The sequence below is a fragment of the Diabrotica virgifera genome, chromosome 7, assembly GCF_917563875.1.
Source record: "Diabrotica virgifera virgifera chromosome 7, PGI_DIABVI_V3a".
Classification (NCBI taxonomy): Eukaryota; Metazoa; Arthropoda; class Insecta; order Coleoptera; family Chrysomelidae; genus Diabrotica; species Diabrotica virgifera.
Window position 1 is genome coordinate 69398240 of NC_065449.1, and position 19369 is coordinate 69417608.

A 19369-nucleotide genomic window follows, 5' to 3' on the forward strand; every position below is an offset into this window, starting at 1 on the left:
ATATCTCATAAACTATTGAATAATTTTCAACCAAATTTCTTTTGCTTTATACTGGTAACGTAACGCAACATTTCCTGCAAAACAAAATATTTTAGAGTGCTTATTTATAATGCAAATAATAATTTCTTGCAAATCTGTTTTTCAAGATTTATATCATATACATAATTATTTAAATAAATAAAGGATCAAATTTAATTTAATAAGTCTTAAGGGGAGCGGTAGACAGTTTCGGCTCCAAACTATTTAAATGGGATGCATTTTTTTCGAATCCTGAGAAAACTAGTAAGTATTTTTGAAAAATTTAAACGCAGAATGAAAGAGTATGTTTTTATCGAGAGCCGAAAGTCCCTGAAAACTTCTATAATGTTTATTTTAATAAGTTACAGGGGTGAAAAACTAAGAGAAAATGTATAGTCCAAGTAATGAAGCTTAAAATAGGACAAAACCTCGCAATTTTTACAGAATGGATCGATTTGCTTAAAAATTTGAGAATATAGTGAATATCCAAGTGAATATAGTGAATAGTCCAAGGATCAAAATCTATATGATGCTGAAAGGCGCTTTTATCATGGGGTTGGTTGTCACCCCATCTCGGGGGTGGAAATTTTTTATTATATTTTGACCTCAAGAGTTAGTAAAAACATTAATTCTAAGCAAAAAACGTTCTATATATTTTTTTGATAAAATTAATAGTTTTCGATTTATTCGCTATCGAAAGTGTTAGTTTTATATCGAAAAAATCAATGTTGTTAATAAGTTTTCGGCTAATAACTCCAAAAGTTTTCGTTTTATCAAAACAACTTTACTTAACAAAAATATACCTTTTGAAACAATAAACAAAAAAGTTTCCTTTAGTTTTTTTTAAGACCAATAGTAATCAAGGTATACATTATTAAACGTAAGCTCTTCTTCGTCAAATGCTAAATACTGTAGTTTCAAAGTCAAAAGACGGGAAAACTATTCATTTTTCGAGAATAACTTGTTTAAACTAATTTAAAGCATTTTAAAATATCTATCAACAGAAATAAAAACAAAGTCTTTAGCTCAAAAATTAAGTGACGTATATTGAAAACAATGTTAGTCCCTACTTTTTTTAGCGAAAAAGTGATCTGAAGCAACCTCCTAATCACCACCCTAATTAAAATTAGTCATTAACCTTATTTGGTCTTCTTTATTTTTATATTATTAATAGGTTCTAGAAGTTTGACTGGCTTAGAATGATTAGTTTTTAAAAAAATGGAGTTAGAAGCGAATAACGATTTTTTGTAGTTTGAAAAAAAATGGCTTTTTGTTCAGAATAGAAAGATTAGCATCAGAGAAACGAAAAAATGTTTAAATACGAAATTGTAGCGTATCTAATGCTCAAAAAACTAGTTTGCAAACATTTTTACTACAGTAAAAATTGAGTGAGCTATTGATAATTAAAACTTGTAATAACATGCAAAAACCACCTTTACCAACCCTTTCAAAGTCACCTCTTTTTGCGACTGAGGATTTTAAAAAGAATTAATATTAATAGGCTTATATAACTTATAAATATCTACAAAATTCTATTTTGCCAAACTTTCTGAGATAAAAAATAGAAAAGTTACGGTTAAAAAATCAATATATATTTTTGAAAAAAAAAAAGGAGAAATCCAATTGGAAGCATAATAATGTAAGTTAGCGATGTTGTTAGTCATTGGTCTTATTCATTCTTCTTTATTTATGTATTATTAATAGAATTATGTATTAGAAGTTTGACTGGCTTAGAAAGATTAGGTTTTAAAAAACTGGAGTTAAAAGCGAATGACGAATTTTTGTAATTTGGTAAAAATGTCGATTTCTTCAGAATAGAAAGATTAGCATCACAGATACGAAAAAATGTTTAAATATGAAATTGTAGGTTATTTAATTCCCAAGAAATTGGTTTGAGAAAATTTTTTCTATGGCAAAAATTGAGTGAATCGTAAATTAGTATATTATTGAAAAACACATTTTTTCGATATAAAACTAACACTTTCGATAGCGAATAAATCGAAAACTATTCATTTTATCAAAAAAATGTATAGAACATTTTTTGCTTAGAATGAATGTTTTTATTAACTTTTGCGGTCAAATTATAATAAAAAATTTCCACCCCCGGGATGGGGTGGCAACCACCCCCATGGTAAAAGCGCCTTTTGGCATCATATAGATTTTAATTCTTGCACTATCCACTACTTGTTCTCAAATTTTCAAGCAAATCGATCCATTCTGTAAAAATTGCGAGGTGAAAAGCTTCAGTTCCTGGACTAGTAGTGTGATTTTAAATTTCAAATATCTCATTCAAAAGAAACTTCTTATCAATTCTAAGGGACTTTCGGCCCTCGATAATAATTTAGTCTTTCATTCTGCGTTTAAATTTTTTTAAAATATTTATTAGTTTTTTCAGGATTCGAAAAAAATAGACACCATGTCCGTGGTGATATTTTCCAAATCGGACATTCGCTATCTTTATCATACAACGCACTGAGTCGAATAGAATATGGTGACAAGACAATGACAATTTTAAATATTTGACATGGCATCGGGAATATTTTGAGTTGTTGATTAGATAATATTGATAGTGTATTTGATAAGTAATAACTGATTTAAGATGTGAACTTAATAAAAAGTTATTATTTATTTTTTATTATTTATGGAAGATCCAAGCAGAGAATACACCAGGATACATTCAGTGATCCAAGCATTTTGTTGTTAAAGATGTTCAAAATTGTAAGCGTTTTATAGTAACAATATATTATTCAAAAATCACTTTATCACTTTTCTTCTTTTCTCGATTGAGTATTAGTTTTTGTTGTACATCATATAAATTTTTACAATCACTGAATACATAGTTAGTGAAAAAATTATCATATTAATGAACTGAATTAATAATTTAAGCAAGTAACAGTTATCCAAGAACATTCAAAAGCTCTTTAAAGTTAATCATGACATTGTCAAGTAATGTTTACATATCCATACCAGTGAGAATTGTACTATACAGGGTATTTCATTAATAATTGTCCATATAGTAACTGGAGAAACCTTAGCACAAAATACGAAGATTTAACCTAAAACACTTAAATAAAAATGTTGTTCCTTACTGAGTTACTTATCTAAAAATTTAAAAATTATTTTTGCTCAGCATTTTAAAACTATTCCACGTATCCCTTTCATACTTGGCACCTTGGCAGGAAGTAAAGGTACTATACAAACGACTAAATTATGTTAAACAAACGTTTGTGGCTCTTACCAGAGGCGTACGACGGGGGAAAGTGAATGGTGACCCTGTCCAAATTCTACGCCACTGGCGAAATTGCTATTTTAGTTAAATTTTTGGATTCTCCAGTACTTTCTATGAAAATAATATACCCTTCATTCGTAACGATAAAGTCATTAGTTTTCGAGATCTTTAAAGTTAAAAATGAAACGACACGGTTATTTTGATTAATGTATTGTGTCGCTTAATTTTTAATTTCAAATATCTCGAAAACTAATCATTTTATCGTTACGAATGAAGAGTATATTATTTAAATAAAAAGTATTGCAAAATAAAAAAATTACACGAAAATAGCAATTTCGTCAGTGGCGTAGAATTTGGGAAGGGTCAACCAGCCACTATCCCCTGTCGTACGCCTCTGGTAGTAGCTAGAAACATTTATTTATCTTAATTTAGTAGGGTGTACAGTACATACACCTTCTGCCAAGTACGATAAGGATACGCCAAATAGTTTTAAAGTACTGGGTACAAATAATTTTTAAATTTTAATCATATGAATCATATTATAAATTAATCAAAATAATTGTGCCATTTCATATTTAACTTCAAATATCTTGAAAACTAATGACTTTATCGTTACCAATGGAGAGTATATTATTTACGTAGAAAGTATTGGAGAATCAAAAAATCGCACTAAAATAGTAATTCCTCCAGTGGCGTAGAATTTGAGAAGGGTCAACCATTCACCATCCCCTGTCGTACGCCTCTGATAGTAGCTAGAAACGCTTGTTTATCATAATTTAGTAGGGTGTTTAGTATGAAAGCTTGCTGCCAAGTATGAAACAGATACCTCGAATAGTTTTAAAATGCTGAGCAAAAATAATTTTTAATACTTTAGATTAAACACCCTGTAACTCAGTAAGGAACCACATTTTATTAAAGTGTTTAGGTTAAATCTTCGTATTTTGTGCTAAGGTTTCTCCAGTTACTATATGGACAATTATTAATGAAACACCCTGTATACACGTAAAGTGCCGTGTAAAGACAGAAAAAGTAGCCGTAAAATATTTGCGCTTTTACCCTTCTTGACTACTTTTTCTTCTAATTCTGCAGATAAAAATCGTAAAAACCTTAATGAAAACATGAATTACCGCAGCAGTTAAAAAAAATTAATTGTATGCAAAAATTACCCATTTAGTCCAGGAACTGAAGCTTTTCACCCCGCAATTTTTACAGAATGGATCGATTTGCTTGAAACTTTGAGAATAAGTAGTGGATGGTCCAAGGATCAAAATCTATATGATGCCGAAAGGCGCTTTTATTATGGGGGTGGTTGCCACCCCATCTCGGGGGTGGAAATTTTTTATTATATTTTGACAGCAAAAATTGATAAAAACATTCATTCTAAGCAAAAAATGTTGTATACATTTTTTTGATAAAACTAATAGTTTTCGATTTATTCGCTATCAAAAGTGTTAGTTTTATATGGAAAAAATCAATTTTCTTCTATAGTATACTTATTTACTATTCACTCAATTTTTGTCGTAGAAAAAAATTTTTCACACCAAGTTCTTAAGAATTAACTAACCTACAATTTCATATTTAAACATTTTTTCCTATCTTTGATGCTAATCTTTCTATTCTGAAGAAAATGGCATTTTTACAAAACTACAAAAATTCTTTATTCAATTTTAACTTCAATTTTCTAAAAACTTATCATTTTAAACCAGTCAAACTTCTAGAATCTATTAATAGTATACCAATAAAGAAGAATAAATAAGACCAATGACTAAAAACACCGCTAACTTACATTATTATGCTTACAATGGGATTTCTCCTTTTTTTCTCTCAAAAAAATATTGATTTTTTAACAGTAACTTTTTTATTTTGTATCTTAGAAAGTTTGGTATAAAAGAATTTTGTAGCTTTCTAGAATATCTACACGCCTATTAATATTAAATCTTTTTAAATTCCTTAGTCACAAAAAGAGGTGACTTTGAAAGGGTTGGTAAAAGTGGTTTTTGCATGTTATTACAAGTTTTAATTGTCAATAGCTCACTTAATTTTTGTTATAGAAAAATTTTTTTGATACCAAATTCTTGAGAATTAAATTAGCTACAATTTAATATTTAAACATTTTTCATATCTCTGATACTAATCTTTCTATTCAGAAGAAAAGGCCATTTTTTCCAAACTACAAAAATTCGTTAATCGCTGTTAACTTCCCTTTTTTAAAAATGAATCATTCTAAGTCTGTCAAACTTCTCAAACCTATTTATAATTTACAAATAAATAAGACCAAATAAGATCAATGACTAGTTTTAATTAGGATGGTGATTACGGGGTTGCTTCAGACCACTTTTGCGCTGAAAAAAATAGGGACTGACATTCTTTTCATTATAAGTCACTTAATTTTTGAGCTAGAGACTTCTTTTTTATTTCCAGAGATAGATATTTTTAAATTCTTTAAATTAGTTTTAACAAGTTAATCTCGAAAAATGCATATTTTTCCCGTCTTTTGACTTTGAAACTACAATATTTAGCATTTGACAAAGGAGAGCTAATATATAATAAAGTATATCTTAATTACTGTTGGTCTTAAAGAAAATTAAAAAACAAGGTTTTGTTTATTTTTTCAAATAGTACATTTTTGTTAAGTAAGGTTGTTGATAAAATGAAAACTTTAGGAGTTATTAGCAGAAAACTGATTAAAAACATTGATTTTTCGATATAATACTAACACTTTCGATAGCGAATAAATCGAAAACTATTAATTTTATCAAAAAAATGTATAGAACATTTTTTGCTTAGAATGAACGTTTTTATGAACTTTTGCGGTCAAAATATAATAAAAAATTTCCACCCCCAACAGGGGGTGGCAACCACCCCCATGGTAAAAGCGCCTTTCGGCATCATATAGATTTTGATCCTTGGACTATCCACTACTTATTCTCAAATTTTCAAGCAAATCGATCCATTCTGTAAAAATTGCGAGGTTTTGTCCTATTTCAAGCTTCATTACTTGGACTAATTTTTAATTATTTAAACAATGACCCCCTTATACAGGGTGTCCAGAAACTCTACCGACAAATGAACACAGAAGATTCCTCAAATAATTTTAAGATAATTTCACCCAATTTACCTTGTTCGAAAATGCTTCCTAAGGGAGCTAGAGCTCTTTGAAGGTGGCGTCTTGTAATTAGTTTTTCTTAAATGCCTCCAGAACTCTTCTAGTTAGCAAAAAGAAAATTGGTACGCATATTTATCTTCCAGAGATAAATCGATTACATCCATTCCGAATTGCTAGTACCTGTCATAGGCGTCCGTTTTGGGTAGGGCAACGGTGATTTTATCGAATAACTTTTTGTCTTTGACTTTTCAGCATTTTGTCTCTAACTCTGGATTATTAAATTCTGAGAAATTCTAGTACTAAAAATCACTCTTGCTTTAAGTCGGTAGGACACGCCGTTTCATAGAAAAATCGATTTGAAAATTTTTCGTTTTGTGAATTTGAAAAAAAAAATTTTAAAAATAAAAAAAGGTGTATTTTACCAACTTAAAGCAAAAGTAACTTTTAGTACTAGAATACCCCATAATTTAATAATCTAGCGCCAAAATTCCTTAAAAATTAAAGACGAAAAGGTTATGCGATAAAATATCCGTTGACCTACCCAAAACGGACGCATATGACCGGTACCAGAAATTCGCCATTGATGAAATCGATTTATCTCTGTATTCTAAATTAATGTATCAGGTTTAGATTTTCTAAATAGTTTTTTTTAATTGATTTTTTTCAAAATCAAAAAACGAAAAATTTTCAAATCGATTTTTCTAGAAAATGGTGTATCCTATCGACTTAAAGGAAGAGTACCTTTTAGTACTAGAATACCTTACAATTTAATAATCCATTGTCTAAAATGCTTCAAAATTAAATACAAAAAAGTTATGCGATAAAATTTCCGTTGCCCTACCCAAAACGGACGCCTATGACCGGTATTAGAAATTGGCAATAGATGGAATCGATTTATCCCTGGAAGTTAAATATGCGTACCAATTTTCGTTTTTCGAAGTAAATTGGGTTAAATTGTCTTAAAATTAGCTGAGGAGTCTCCTGCCTAGGTTTGTCGGTAGAGTTTCTGGACACCCTGTATAAACCAGATACTTTCTTGAAAATCTCTTTTGTTTTTTCCTAAACTGTGATATAAAATTTGTTACAACCTCTACAATGTGTACAGAATTACATTTTGATTTTATTTCATTTGACTAGGCTAACAGCAATTTCTTTATTTTTAAATCAACTTACTTCGTCTAACCTCGACCAATCCTCAATAATTTATTCATTATCATTGCATCTTGCAGGCCTCGCGAGTAAGGTTGTTGTTGTTGATTTTAGTTTTATCCGGACTGTCGCTTATTCAACATCGACGTTCAAAATGAAGCCACTATTCTTGAATTTTATGCTTTTTATTTATTTAACATTATGTATAACAAAAATAAGGACAATGGAATATGTGAACAGTGGAGGATACAAAATGCCTGTGTTAGGACTTGGAACGTACACAGTAAGTATCACAAAAAATCTTAAGAATTTAAAAAAGACAGTTAAGGTTAAATGTGTATTTAAAAAATGGATATTTAGCGATTCTTTGTATCATAATAATTCTGTAAAACATTTTTAGCTGCTAAATTAGTAAATGCTTTTGTTGTAATCGTCAGTGCGTTGTCTGATGGTTTTATGCCTCTATAATGCATCATCATCATCAGCGGCTCTATAATTCCTGATGAGTCTGGACCTGTTCTAGAATCAGCTTTCATTCCTTCCTATCCTTTGCTTTGGTTCTCTGCCAGTCAATGAGGATATTTGGCTCCGAATTCCATTCTACTACATCGATCTACTTGATATTTTTACAGTAAGGAGGGAATAGCTCAAGAAATAAAGTCTACCCTATGCCGATGTGCGCTTTTATCTTGGGGGTGGTTCCCACCCCTTCTCGTGGGTGAAAAATGTTTTGGTTAAAATAGCTACGGAAGAGGCTAGAAAACCTACTTTTAAGCAAAAACTGTTCTATAATTATTTTTTAAAAACTCAGTACTTTTTGAGTTATTCGTGGTTGAAAATTGGCCATTTTCATTGAAAAATGACACCTTTTCGGACGGATATTTGAGAATACCTTAAAAACTATGCATCTAATAAAAAAACTAAATAAAATATTTCTGTAGGTTATAAAAAAAAACAAAGACATTCGTCCCTTCATATATCTTCTAGTTAAAATACAACGAGGGATATGGTAGGTAAGAAGAGTTTGTTTTATTGCTGCATAACAGAGCTTTTTGCTTTTCAACTTGAAATAACAGAGAAACTGTCGATTTTAGGTGTATAATGATACTAATAACTTTTGTAGTGCTTGAAAAGACCTTTAAAATGAGCAATACTGAACGTCGATTACATTCAAAATAAGCGAGATATTCTGCAAAGAATTGATGAATAATGAATTTTAAGAAGAAATGAGAAGTATATTTAACCCCTCATCCATCAGAATTTAAATACATCGTCTTCCTTTTACAATACTTTTTATTGTAGTGTTATTTCTATGTTCAAAAAGTTGGACTGGATTAAAATGAAAGGATTTTGAAAAAAATAAGATCAAATTATTGAGCGCATTTTTAAATTTTCTTAAAAATCTTCTTTTTCTTCCATGTAACTCGAAAAAGATAAGAGATGCGGAAAAAAAATACCACACAAAAATGTAGGGATTTTTCAGATAAAAATTTCCTTTTTATTTTTAATTACTGTATCTCTTATCATTTTCAAGTTACATGGAGAAAAAGGAAGATTTTTAAGAAAATTAAAAAATGCGCTATATAATTTGATCTTTTTTTTTCAAAAACCATTCATTTTAAACCCGTCCAACATTTTGAACATAGAAATAATACTATAATAAAAGGTATTGTGGAAGGAAAACGATGCATTTACATTTTGGTGGATGGGAGTTAAATTTTTTTGGGGGGATTTTGGTTATCAATTTTATTTACAGCATATTTCGCTTAGTTTTAATGTAATGGACCTTTAATATAGCTCACTTTAAAGGTCTTTTCAAGCACTACAAAAGGTATTAGTGGCATTATACACCTAAAATCGACCGTTTCTCTGTTATTTCAAGTTGAATACACCAATTTGAGAATGTACTAAATACAAACTATTTTCACTTACCTTATCTCTTTTTAGAAGAGCAAGTGTCTCTTTGTTTTTTATAGCCTACAAAAATTTTTAATATAGTTTTTTTAGTTAGATGCAAAGTTTTTAAGGTATTCCCAAAAACCGTTCGAAAAGGTATTATGTTTCAATGAAAATGGTCAATTTTCAACCACGAATATCCCAAAAAGTATTTAGTTTAAAAAAAAATTATAAAACAGTTTTTGCTTAGAATTAGGTTCTCTAGCGAATTCCGTGGTAATTTTAACCAAAAAATTTTCCACCCCTAAGAAGGGGTGGCAACTACCCCCATGATAAAAGCACACATCGGCATAGGGTAGACTTTGAGTTAAGAGATAAGTAGAGGCTAGGCCCAAAATTTCATTAAAATCCATGCAGTAGGATATAATTGGGGGGTAATATCCTATTCTTGCTCCCATTGACTGGCGAAGTTCGTACTCTTAACACACAAAATCATCGTCCACCTGGTCCTTTAGTCGTGCTCTGGGCCTGCCTCTTATCCTTACTCCATCCGGTCTTTGATTATAAATGTGTTTTGACGGCTCTATCTCGTTCATTCTCTCTCACTCAATTTTCAACCACGAATATCTCAAAAAGTATTTAGTTTAAAAAAAAATTATAAAACAGTTTTTGCTTAGAATTAGGTTCTCTAGCGAATTCCGTGGTAATTTTAACCAAAAAATTTTCCACCCCTAAGAAGGGGTGGCAACTACCCCCATGATAAAAGCACACATCGGCATAGGGTAGACTTTGAGTTAAGAGATAAGTAGAGGCTAGGCCCAAAATTTCATTAAAATCCATGCAGTAGGATATAATTGGGGGGTAATATCCTATTCTTGCTCCCATTGACTGGCGAAGTTCGTACTCTTAACACACAAAATCATCGTCCACCTGGTCCTTTAGTCGTGCTCTGGGCCTGCCTCTTATCCTTACTCCATCCGGTCTTTGATTATAAATGTGTTTTGACGGCTCTATCTCGTTCATTCTCTCTCACTCAATTTTCAACCACGAATATCTCAAAAAGTATTTAGTTTAAAAAAAATTATAAAACAGTTTTTGCTTAGAATTAGGTTCTCTAGCGAATTCCGTGGTAATTTTAACCAAAAAATTTTCCACCCCTAAGAAGGGGTGGCAACTACCCCCAAGATAAAAGCACACATCGGCATAGGGTAGACTTTGAATTAAGAGATAAGTAGAGGCTAGGCCCAAAATTTCATTAAAATCCATACAGTAGGATATAATTTGGGGGTAATATCCTATTCTTGCTCCCATTGACTGGCGAAGTTCGTACTCTTAACACTCAAAATCATCGTCCACCTGGTCCTTTAATCGTGATCTGGGCCTGCCTCTTTTCCTTACTCCATCCGGTCTTTGGTTATAAATGTGTTTTGACGGCTCTATCTCGTTCATTCTCTCTAAGTGGCTCAACCACCGCTGCCTGTTTATTTTGATGGACCTACCAATACTAGGTTCACTATAAAGGCGACAATGCTTAAAATTCTTCTTGATAAGCTTCTATAATTACTGAGGTCCTATTTAACACGTTTGTGAATATCATTAACTTTGAGTTATTTTTACAGGATTTTCCAATTTTTATGTAGTTAGGTACTTTTTTTTAACTTTGTCAGCTATAATATTTTTTGGCTTTACTTTAGTAACTCATTTGGTAGACTTGTTTGTGTGTTTACAGTTGTAATTAAAATGTTATACTAAAAAGACAATGCAAATTTTAGAATTCATTTTAGTTTTCCAAAAATTGTCTTTAAAGGAGCTTAACATTATGATCATAATCTAGCTTCTTGCATCTGTTGGTGGACATAAGACTCCTCCATATGCCCCAGTTATGCTCTATTCTCCGAATGTCGTCTTCCCATCGCAACAATGTCTTTAATTTTTACAGAATCGGTCGATTTGCTTGAAAATTTGGAAATAAGTAGTGGATAGTCCAAGGATCAAAATCAATATCATGCCGAAAGGCGCTTTTACCATGGGGGTGGTTGCCCCCAACTCGGGTGTGTAAATTTTTCATTATATTTTGGTCGCAAAAGTTGGGAAAAACGTTCATTCTAAGCAAAAAACGTTCCATACATTTTTTTGATAAAATTGATAGTTTTCAATTTATTCGCTATCGAAAGTTTTATATCGAAAAAATCAATGTTTTTAGTAAGTTTTCTGCGAATAACTCCAAAAGTTTTCGTTTTATCAAAACAACTTTACTTTAAATGTACATTTTGATAAAATAAACAAAACCGTTTTTTTTTTAATTTTCTTTAAGACCATAGTAATCGAGCTACACTTTATTATATGTTGACTCTTCTTCGTCAAATGCTAAATATTGTAGTTTCAAAGTTAAAAAAGGAAAAACTATGTATTTTTCGAGGACAACTTGTTCAAACTAATTTAAATTACTTAAAAATATCTATCTCCAGAAATAAAAAAGGCTCTAGCTCAAAAATTAAGTCATTGTAAGCAACCCCCTAATCACCACCTTAATTAAAATTAGTCATTGAGCTTATTTGGTCTTTTTTATTTATGTATTATTAATAGGTTGTAGAAGTTTGACCGACTTAGAATGATTAGTTTAAAAAAAATGGAGTTAAAATCGAATAACGAATTTTTGTAGTTTGAAAAAAATGGCATTTTATTCAGAATGCCATCAGAGATGCGAAAGAATGTTTAAATATAAAATTGTAGCTTATTTAATTCGCAAGAACCTGGTTTACAAAAATTTTTTCTACGGTAGATATTGAGTGAGCTATTGACAATTAAAACTTGTAATAACATGCTAAAACCACCTTTACCAACCCTTTCAAAGTCGCCTCTTTTTGCGACTGAGGATTTTAAAAATATTTATTATTAATAGGCTTATAGATCTTGTAAAAACCTACAAAATTATTTTTTACCAAACTTTCTAAGATAAAAAATAAAAAAGTTACTGTTAAAAAATCAATATCTTTTTTTGAAAAAGAAAAAGGAGAAATCCAATTGGAAGCATAATAATGTGAAGGTGTTTTTAGTCATTGACCTTATTCATTCTTATTTATTTGTATATTATTAATAGATTCTAGAAGTGGCTTAGAATGATTAGTTTTAAAAAAACTGGAGTTAAAAGCGAATAACGAATTTTTGTAGTTTGTTAGAAAATGCTTTTTTCTTCAGAATAGAAAGATTAGCATCAGAGAAACAAAAAAATGTTTCACTATAAAATTGTAGGTTTGTAGGTATAGAATTTAATTCCCAAGAACTTGGTTTGAAAAAAAATTTTCTACGGCAAAAATTGAGTGAATCGTAAATGAGTAGGTATATGGAAAAACATTGATTTTTTCTATACAAAACTAACACATTCGATAGCGAATAAATCAAAAACTATTAATTTTATCAAAAAAATGTATACAACATTTTTTGCTTAGAATGAATGTTTTTATCAACTTTTGCAGTCCAAATATAATAAATAATTTCCACCCCCCGAGATGGTAACCACCCCCATAATAATAACGCCTTTCGGAATCATATAGATTTTAATCCTAGGACTGTCCACTACTTATTCTCAAATTCTAAGCAAATCGATACATTCTGTAAAAATTGCGAGGTGAAAAGCTTTGGTTTCTGGCCTACTAATCCATGTGGCATCCCTGAACCGTGCTATATATCCTGAAAATCTCCATTTAAAGAGTGGATATATATAACGGGCCAAGTGACAAAAAATCAATATTTCTGTTTTTTCCATTATAATGGTCTATGCAACAATGCCGTTAATCTGTATTATGGGCCAAGTGACAGTTGCATTGGAAACAGCTCTAAATAAATTCAACAAATCGCGTCCGCCAGTAAGTATACTGTTCCGTTTTCTCATTTTTCTCGATTGTGTATTTTTGTCACTTGGCCCATTATATATCACTACTCTTCATTTTATCCTTGATATTTTCTCTAGGTTATCTTCAATTCCCATTCTTATGTTCTAAGTGAAAGTACGCGTTTGTCATACACTTTTCTCTTAAGGCTCATAGATACTGTATGTTTCAATATGCAATATGCATCCCAACCTAGACCTTCTTCTTTAGTTAGTTTGATTACCTGTAAAATTTCATTAAGGGTTCATTAATTCCTAATTATAATAATAACTAAAGTCATTTACTTGTGAGTCAAAGTTGGTATGGGAGTGTAAACGATCCCTCAAGGAGCTGGCGGGACGCAACAAAGTAACTCTGGTATGGTTGTCAGGGCACAAATGAATTACAGGAAATAAGGAAAATGACAGTCTCGCAAAAGAAGGTGCTAATGCCCCATTCCAAGGTAGAGATCTCTTGTGTGAACTGTCGAAAATCCACACCAGAAATGAAATCCGGACCTGTCCGAACTCAATCAACTACAACTATATTGGTCTATCACACCGGGACAAAGGCAAGCAAAACGGCTCATAAAAATATCGTAAGCAATACTTCTCAAAATGAGTAAAAAAGATATCAAAATGGTCACTGGGCTTCTCATTGGTCTTAGCTGCTTGCTGCTCAACTTTCTTTTCCTTGAGTGTTTCCTGTTTTTGTGGTTGTTATAGCGTAACTCTTCTTTTTCGCATTAACTCTGAAGTTTCTCTTGGCATCCTATGTGTGTGTTCTGGAAGAGGGGATGACATTAAGACACCTAATGTTTGTTCTATTAGTTATTCAGCATGTACCTAAACATATCGCACCTTGAAAACCATATGGCAATATCAGCAATTTTTTCAAGAAATGACCTTTGAATGCAGTCTAATAGGAAAAAAAAATCTATTTTTTAATGCTATATAGCAGCGTCTGCAAAAAAATTTAAGTTCGGCACCAGAAAGATACATCTCTATGGCTTTTGTCAAAAATCGATTCTTCTTTTTATACCATCAGGCATTATCTGCAGTAGTTGATGCTCTACGGTTCTAAAATTGGAACAAAACCCCAGATCTATATGGCAATATGTGCAAAATGTGACCCACGCTCGTAAAATGAAAGCAAGATCTACTAAGGAAACATCCTTTGAATGCAACAAAACATAGAGTGCTGCATAGAGATTTGATTGCAACACTGGAAATAAGCGACAAGACTATAACAAATTGATATAGGTACAACGTCGTACTGCAGATGGGTTTATCCCAAAAGAAAAGCGAATTATAACCGACAGACATTATATAAGCGACAGATTATAATATGCAAGACTTTGATTAAGTGTTAACACAAAAAATTTGTAATAAATAAGTACAATCAATAAAAAAAACTGTTATTTTATATGAATTTTTACTGTATCATGTGCGAAAATTGATATATTTTTTAAAACCATATGGCCGTATGTGCTAAAATACCTATTTCCTGGGGGAAATTTTACGTACTTTTTAATTCATATAAAAATATGTAAAATTAAAGACAATTGTGCCAAATACCAGGTTTGCAGCTTAATTTTTGGAATTACAGTAAATAAAATTAACTTTACAAAAACTTAAAATGCTCATAACTCAATATTATGATTTTTGCAGTTACTGCCCTATGGTTTTCAAGGTGCGATATAAGTTTAATTTTACGATAAAATTTAGTTTAATCCCACAAATAAAATCAAAATTTTATCTTGTTTGGATAATAACGAAAACTATGTATCTACTCACCATAAAAAGATCAGGTGATGACCTTATAAAGATCAATTCGTTTTATAACAATCCTTTTGAAATACTATCAGTGCAAATGAAATAAATATAATATGATGGCTGAGTGTGCATGTATATTGAAAGTATTATTTAGTTTCTAATTAAGAAGTATGATATGAAAAATAAACAAAATAATAATAGCATTAGTGAAGATATTGTGAAAAGTCAACTTATCAACCGATAAGTTGACTTAAAAAATTTGAATTAAAATAAACTTTTGATTACACTTAATTTTGGATTAGCTGTACGAATTATTAGAAGAAAAAAATACGTTACATCAAAATGGCAAAAGAAAATATAAATTAAATCTTATAGTAGGAGAGCGAAGTATGCTAAATGTGCAGTCACTCGAGCGTTTTGGGGACCTATTGGGTTTTGAAGAGTAGGTACTAAAATCAAAAAAATTTAAGTAAAGTTTTCTATTTTAGTGGGGACTTTCTATTTTTAATTTAATTTTCCATTTCCAACAATCGTTTTTTCCCATTATAGCGCCATCTATCCATAATTTGAAAAATGTTTCGAATAAAAGTTGCTTATTTTTACGTAAAGAATCCAAATCTGGAATAAAAATGTGTGGCTCCTATTTAAGATTTTAAAGTAATCCCCCAACCCTACCTCCGTAGGGGTCGTGTTTGGTACCATTCGATAGATTTTTCAAAAATATTGATTAAGTGTATTTTGCAGTTTTTCGATCTAATGTTTATTTTCGAAATATCGCGGGATTTGTATTTAAAATTTTAAACTTACCTCCCATTCCTCTCCGTGGGGGTCATGTTTGGTATCATTCGATAGATTTTTGAAAAATACTGAACACGTATTTTTTAGTTTTTCGATCTAACATTCATCATCATTCTCTTTGCCTTATGCCTATGCGGGGTCGGCTTCCCTAATTGCATTTCTCCACACAATTCTATCTTGGGTCATATCAATGTCAATCCCCTTTACCACCATGTCCTGCCTTATCGTCTCCCCCAGGTCTTCTTTGGTCTTCCTCTCCTACTCCTTTCAGGAATCTGCACTTCAGCTATTCTTCGTATCGGGTGATTAACGTCTCGACGTTGAACATGACCAAACCATCTTTACCTATGCTCTCTCATTTTGGCATCAATTGGTGCCACACCTAGACTTCCCCTAATATACTCATTTCTAATTTTATTCTTTTTTGTCACTCCACTCATCCATCTAAGCATTCTTATTTTCGCCACATGCATTCGTTGTTCCTCTTTTTTCTTCACTGCCCAACATTCAGTTCCGTACATCATAGCCGGTCTTATGACTGTTTTATAGAATTTTCCCATCAGCTTCATTGGAATTTTTCTGTCACACAACACACCACTCGCTTCTTTCCACTTCATCCATCCAGCCCTAATTCTACAGCATGCATCTCGATCTATTTCTCCATTACTCTGTAATACCGATCCCATGTACTTAAAACTATTGCTTTTTACAATCAGTTCACCATCCAACGATACCATTTTATTTGTAGTAACTCCATCTTTAAATGAACATTCCAAACGATCTGTTTTTGTCCTACTAAGTTTTAAACCTTTTTCCTCCAGAGCTTGTCTCCACTGTTCCAGTTTTTGTTCTAAGTCTCTTTCACTATTTCCTACTAACACGACATCATCAGCATACATTAAGCACCATGGAATGTTACCCTGTAGATTCGCTGTTACCTGGTCCAAAACTAATGAGAATAAATACGGACTAAACACAGAGCCTTGGTGCAATCCTACTTTCACATGAAATTTATCAGTCTCTCCCACACCTGTCCTAACACTAGTCCTTACTGCCTCATACATATCCCTCACAATCTTTACATATTCACCAGGGACTTCTTTCTTACTGAGTGCCCATGTATTCGATCTAACATTCATTTCGCGAATTATTCGCTTTTTTTGTGAAACTATTTAACTCGCCCATTTCCTTACGCCCCGCTCAAATCGTCAGATTTTTTAAATCTACACTGTTTTGCATATCCTTAACTTACTTTATGTTAATCTGACAATTTCGAGTATTTTTAAGGATAAGGAACTCCCCTGTGTTAAGAGCCAATATATGGTAGAGGTACATCTGCAAGGCACCAGGTTTCTCCCCATATGATAATCTGACGCGCTCGAGTAACTGCAAAAATCCCCGCTTGGGGGATTAGCCACAGGTTGATTTTTTTTTATTAACTCCATTGAGTACAACAATCTGCCCATTGGGCATTAAGCATTTGTTATGGTAAAAAATATAGACATGTAGAGAGTTACTCCAGTGAGTAACCTCTTTACAATTCTAAAACTAAAATTTTATCAGTCTGAATACACTTTTGATTACGTTCAGTTGGTTAAGTCGGACGGCAGTTGCCGTTTTAGTCTACGCACTTCAAAGACGTCCCGCACATTTAATTGTCTGGCAAACGCATTAGGATGCACTAACACTCGTTCAAAGTATTTAACACTAAAACGTTGTATGGCTTCTTTCACGGATTCTAGGGGGATGTCGTGTTGAATCACCTCGTTGGATACATAGTATGGCGCATTGACTATGGAACGCAGCACCTTGTTTTGAAATCTCTGTAAGATGTTTGTACTGGAGACGCTAGCAGTGCCCCATAGCTGAATCCCATAAGTCCATATGGGCTTGAGGATGGACTTGTAGAGTAAAATTTTGTTATCCAGAGATAGTTTGGAATTGCGTCCAATGAGCCAATACATATTTCGAAGGCGGCGGTCCAAGTGCATGCCAAGATATTTGACGTCCTCGGATTGAGGAATTAGACAATTATCAATATATACAGGGGGGCATGTTTCTCTGCGTAGCGTGAATGTTACATGTAATGATTTAGTTCCATTAGATTTGATGCGCCATACTTTCATCCATTGCTGAATTCTATTTAGGTTTGATTGAAGATTCCTTGATGCTGTTGTTGGATCTGTGTGGGATGCCAGGATAGCAGTGTCGTCTGCATACGTTGCAACTGTAGTTGTACTAGATGTTGGAATGACCGCTGTGTATAAAAGATACAGAATTGGGCCGAGAACGCTGCCTTGTGGGATGCCTGAGTGAATGGGGTATATCTTGGTGTGCTCGGTACCGTGCTTCACAAGGAAGTGTCTATTTTCTATGTAGGATTTTAAGAGCTGGAAGTGAGGATACGGTAGGAGCTTCTTTAATTTTATTTGTAGCCCTATGTGCCATACCTTGTCAAAAGCCTGAGATATGTCAAGGAAAGCAGCAGAACAGTATCTTTTGGAGTTAAAATCCTTGTTTATTTGGTTGACTAGCCTATGCACTTGTTCTATGGTTCCGTGTTTGTCTCGGAAACCGAATTGGTGTTCTGGAATTATTTTATTTTCGTCTATTATCGTTTTCAACCTTTTTACGTACATTTTTTCAAAGACTTTGCTAATCATAGGCAAAAGGCTTATAGGCCGGTATGAAGATGCATTTTCCGGTCTTTTTCCTGGTTTAAGGATCATTAGGATTTGTGCCACTTTCCATGAACTAGGGAAGTACTTTAGGCGCAGAATTGCATTAAATATAAAGGTGATTAGTTTTATGCACTTATCCGAGACTTCTTTTAAAATCTTGCCAGAGATTAGGTCAAATCCAGGGGCTTTTTTTATGTTGATTTTTTCATCTATTATTGTTTGTTTTACTTACAGGTTGATTGTAATGACAATTACGTTTTACCTACAAAATTCTTGACGTTTAGATTTCCACTCCAAAAATCCTTTTTAAAAGATTAATGAGAAGATGTGTTGGGAAATATGTCCATAACCGCTAGTTGTTGTTGTTCTTCTTCTTCTTCTTCTTTTTATGTAGACATGACTCTGTCTGTTTTTCAATGTGTCTCCAGTAAGTTGTCATTCCATCTTTTTCGTGGTCTTCCCACTGATCGTCTTTCTATTGGGGAACCGCCTCTCGCCGTCCACACTTCTCTATTTGTTGTCATTTTACTTATGTGGTCATTCCATTCTACTCTTTTGTTTTTCACCCAGTTATTAATGTTGTCCACCTTGCATCTCCGTCGTATATCTGCACTTCTAGCTCTATCCCAGTGTCTTACCATCGATTTTTCGCAGTATTTTCATCTCTGCTGTGTGTAACATTCTTATTTATTATCCTTTCTGTATTAGGTCGTGTTTCTGCCGAGTATGTCATTATTAGTATGATGACTGTTTTGTAAATTCTGCCTTTCACTTCTAGTTCCCTGCTCTTTCACCGCTAGTTGTTGTTGAGGTTCTGAATATGCCAAGACAGTTTCAGAACATTAAGA

General features: G+C 32.3%; 1 protein-coding gene across 1 annotated transcript in view; it reads left to right on the forward strand.

Annotated features, from left to right (window-relative positions):
- The first annotated feature begins 7556 nt into the window (after positions 1–7556).
- LOC114325589 (aldo-keto reductase family 1 member B1) overlaps positions 7557–19369 on the forward strand; it is a 50330-nt gene continuing 38517 nt past the window's right edge. Inside the window, exon 1 of the mRNA XM_028273688.2 lies at positions 7557–7785. Within this exon, the coding sequence (XP_028129489.1) occupies positions 7657–7785 (129 nt within the window). The 5' untranslated portion in view covers positions 7557–7656. The remainder of the gene's footprint in view (positions 7786–19369) is intronic.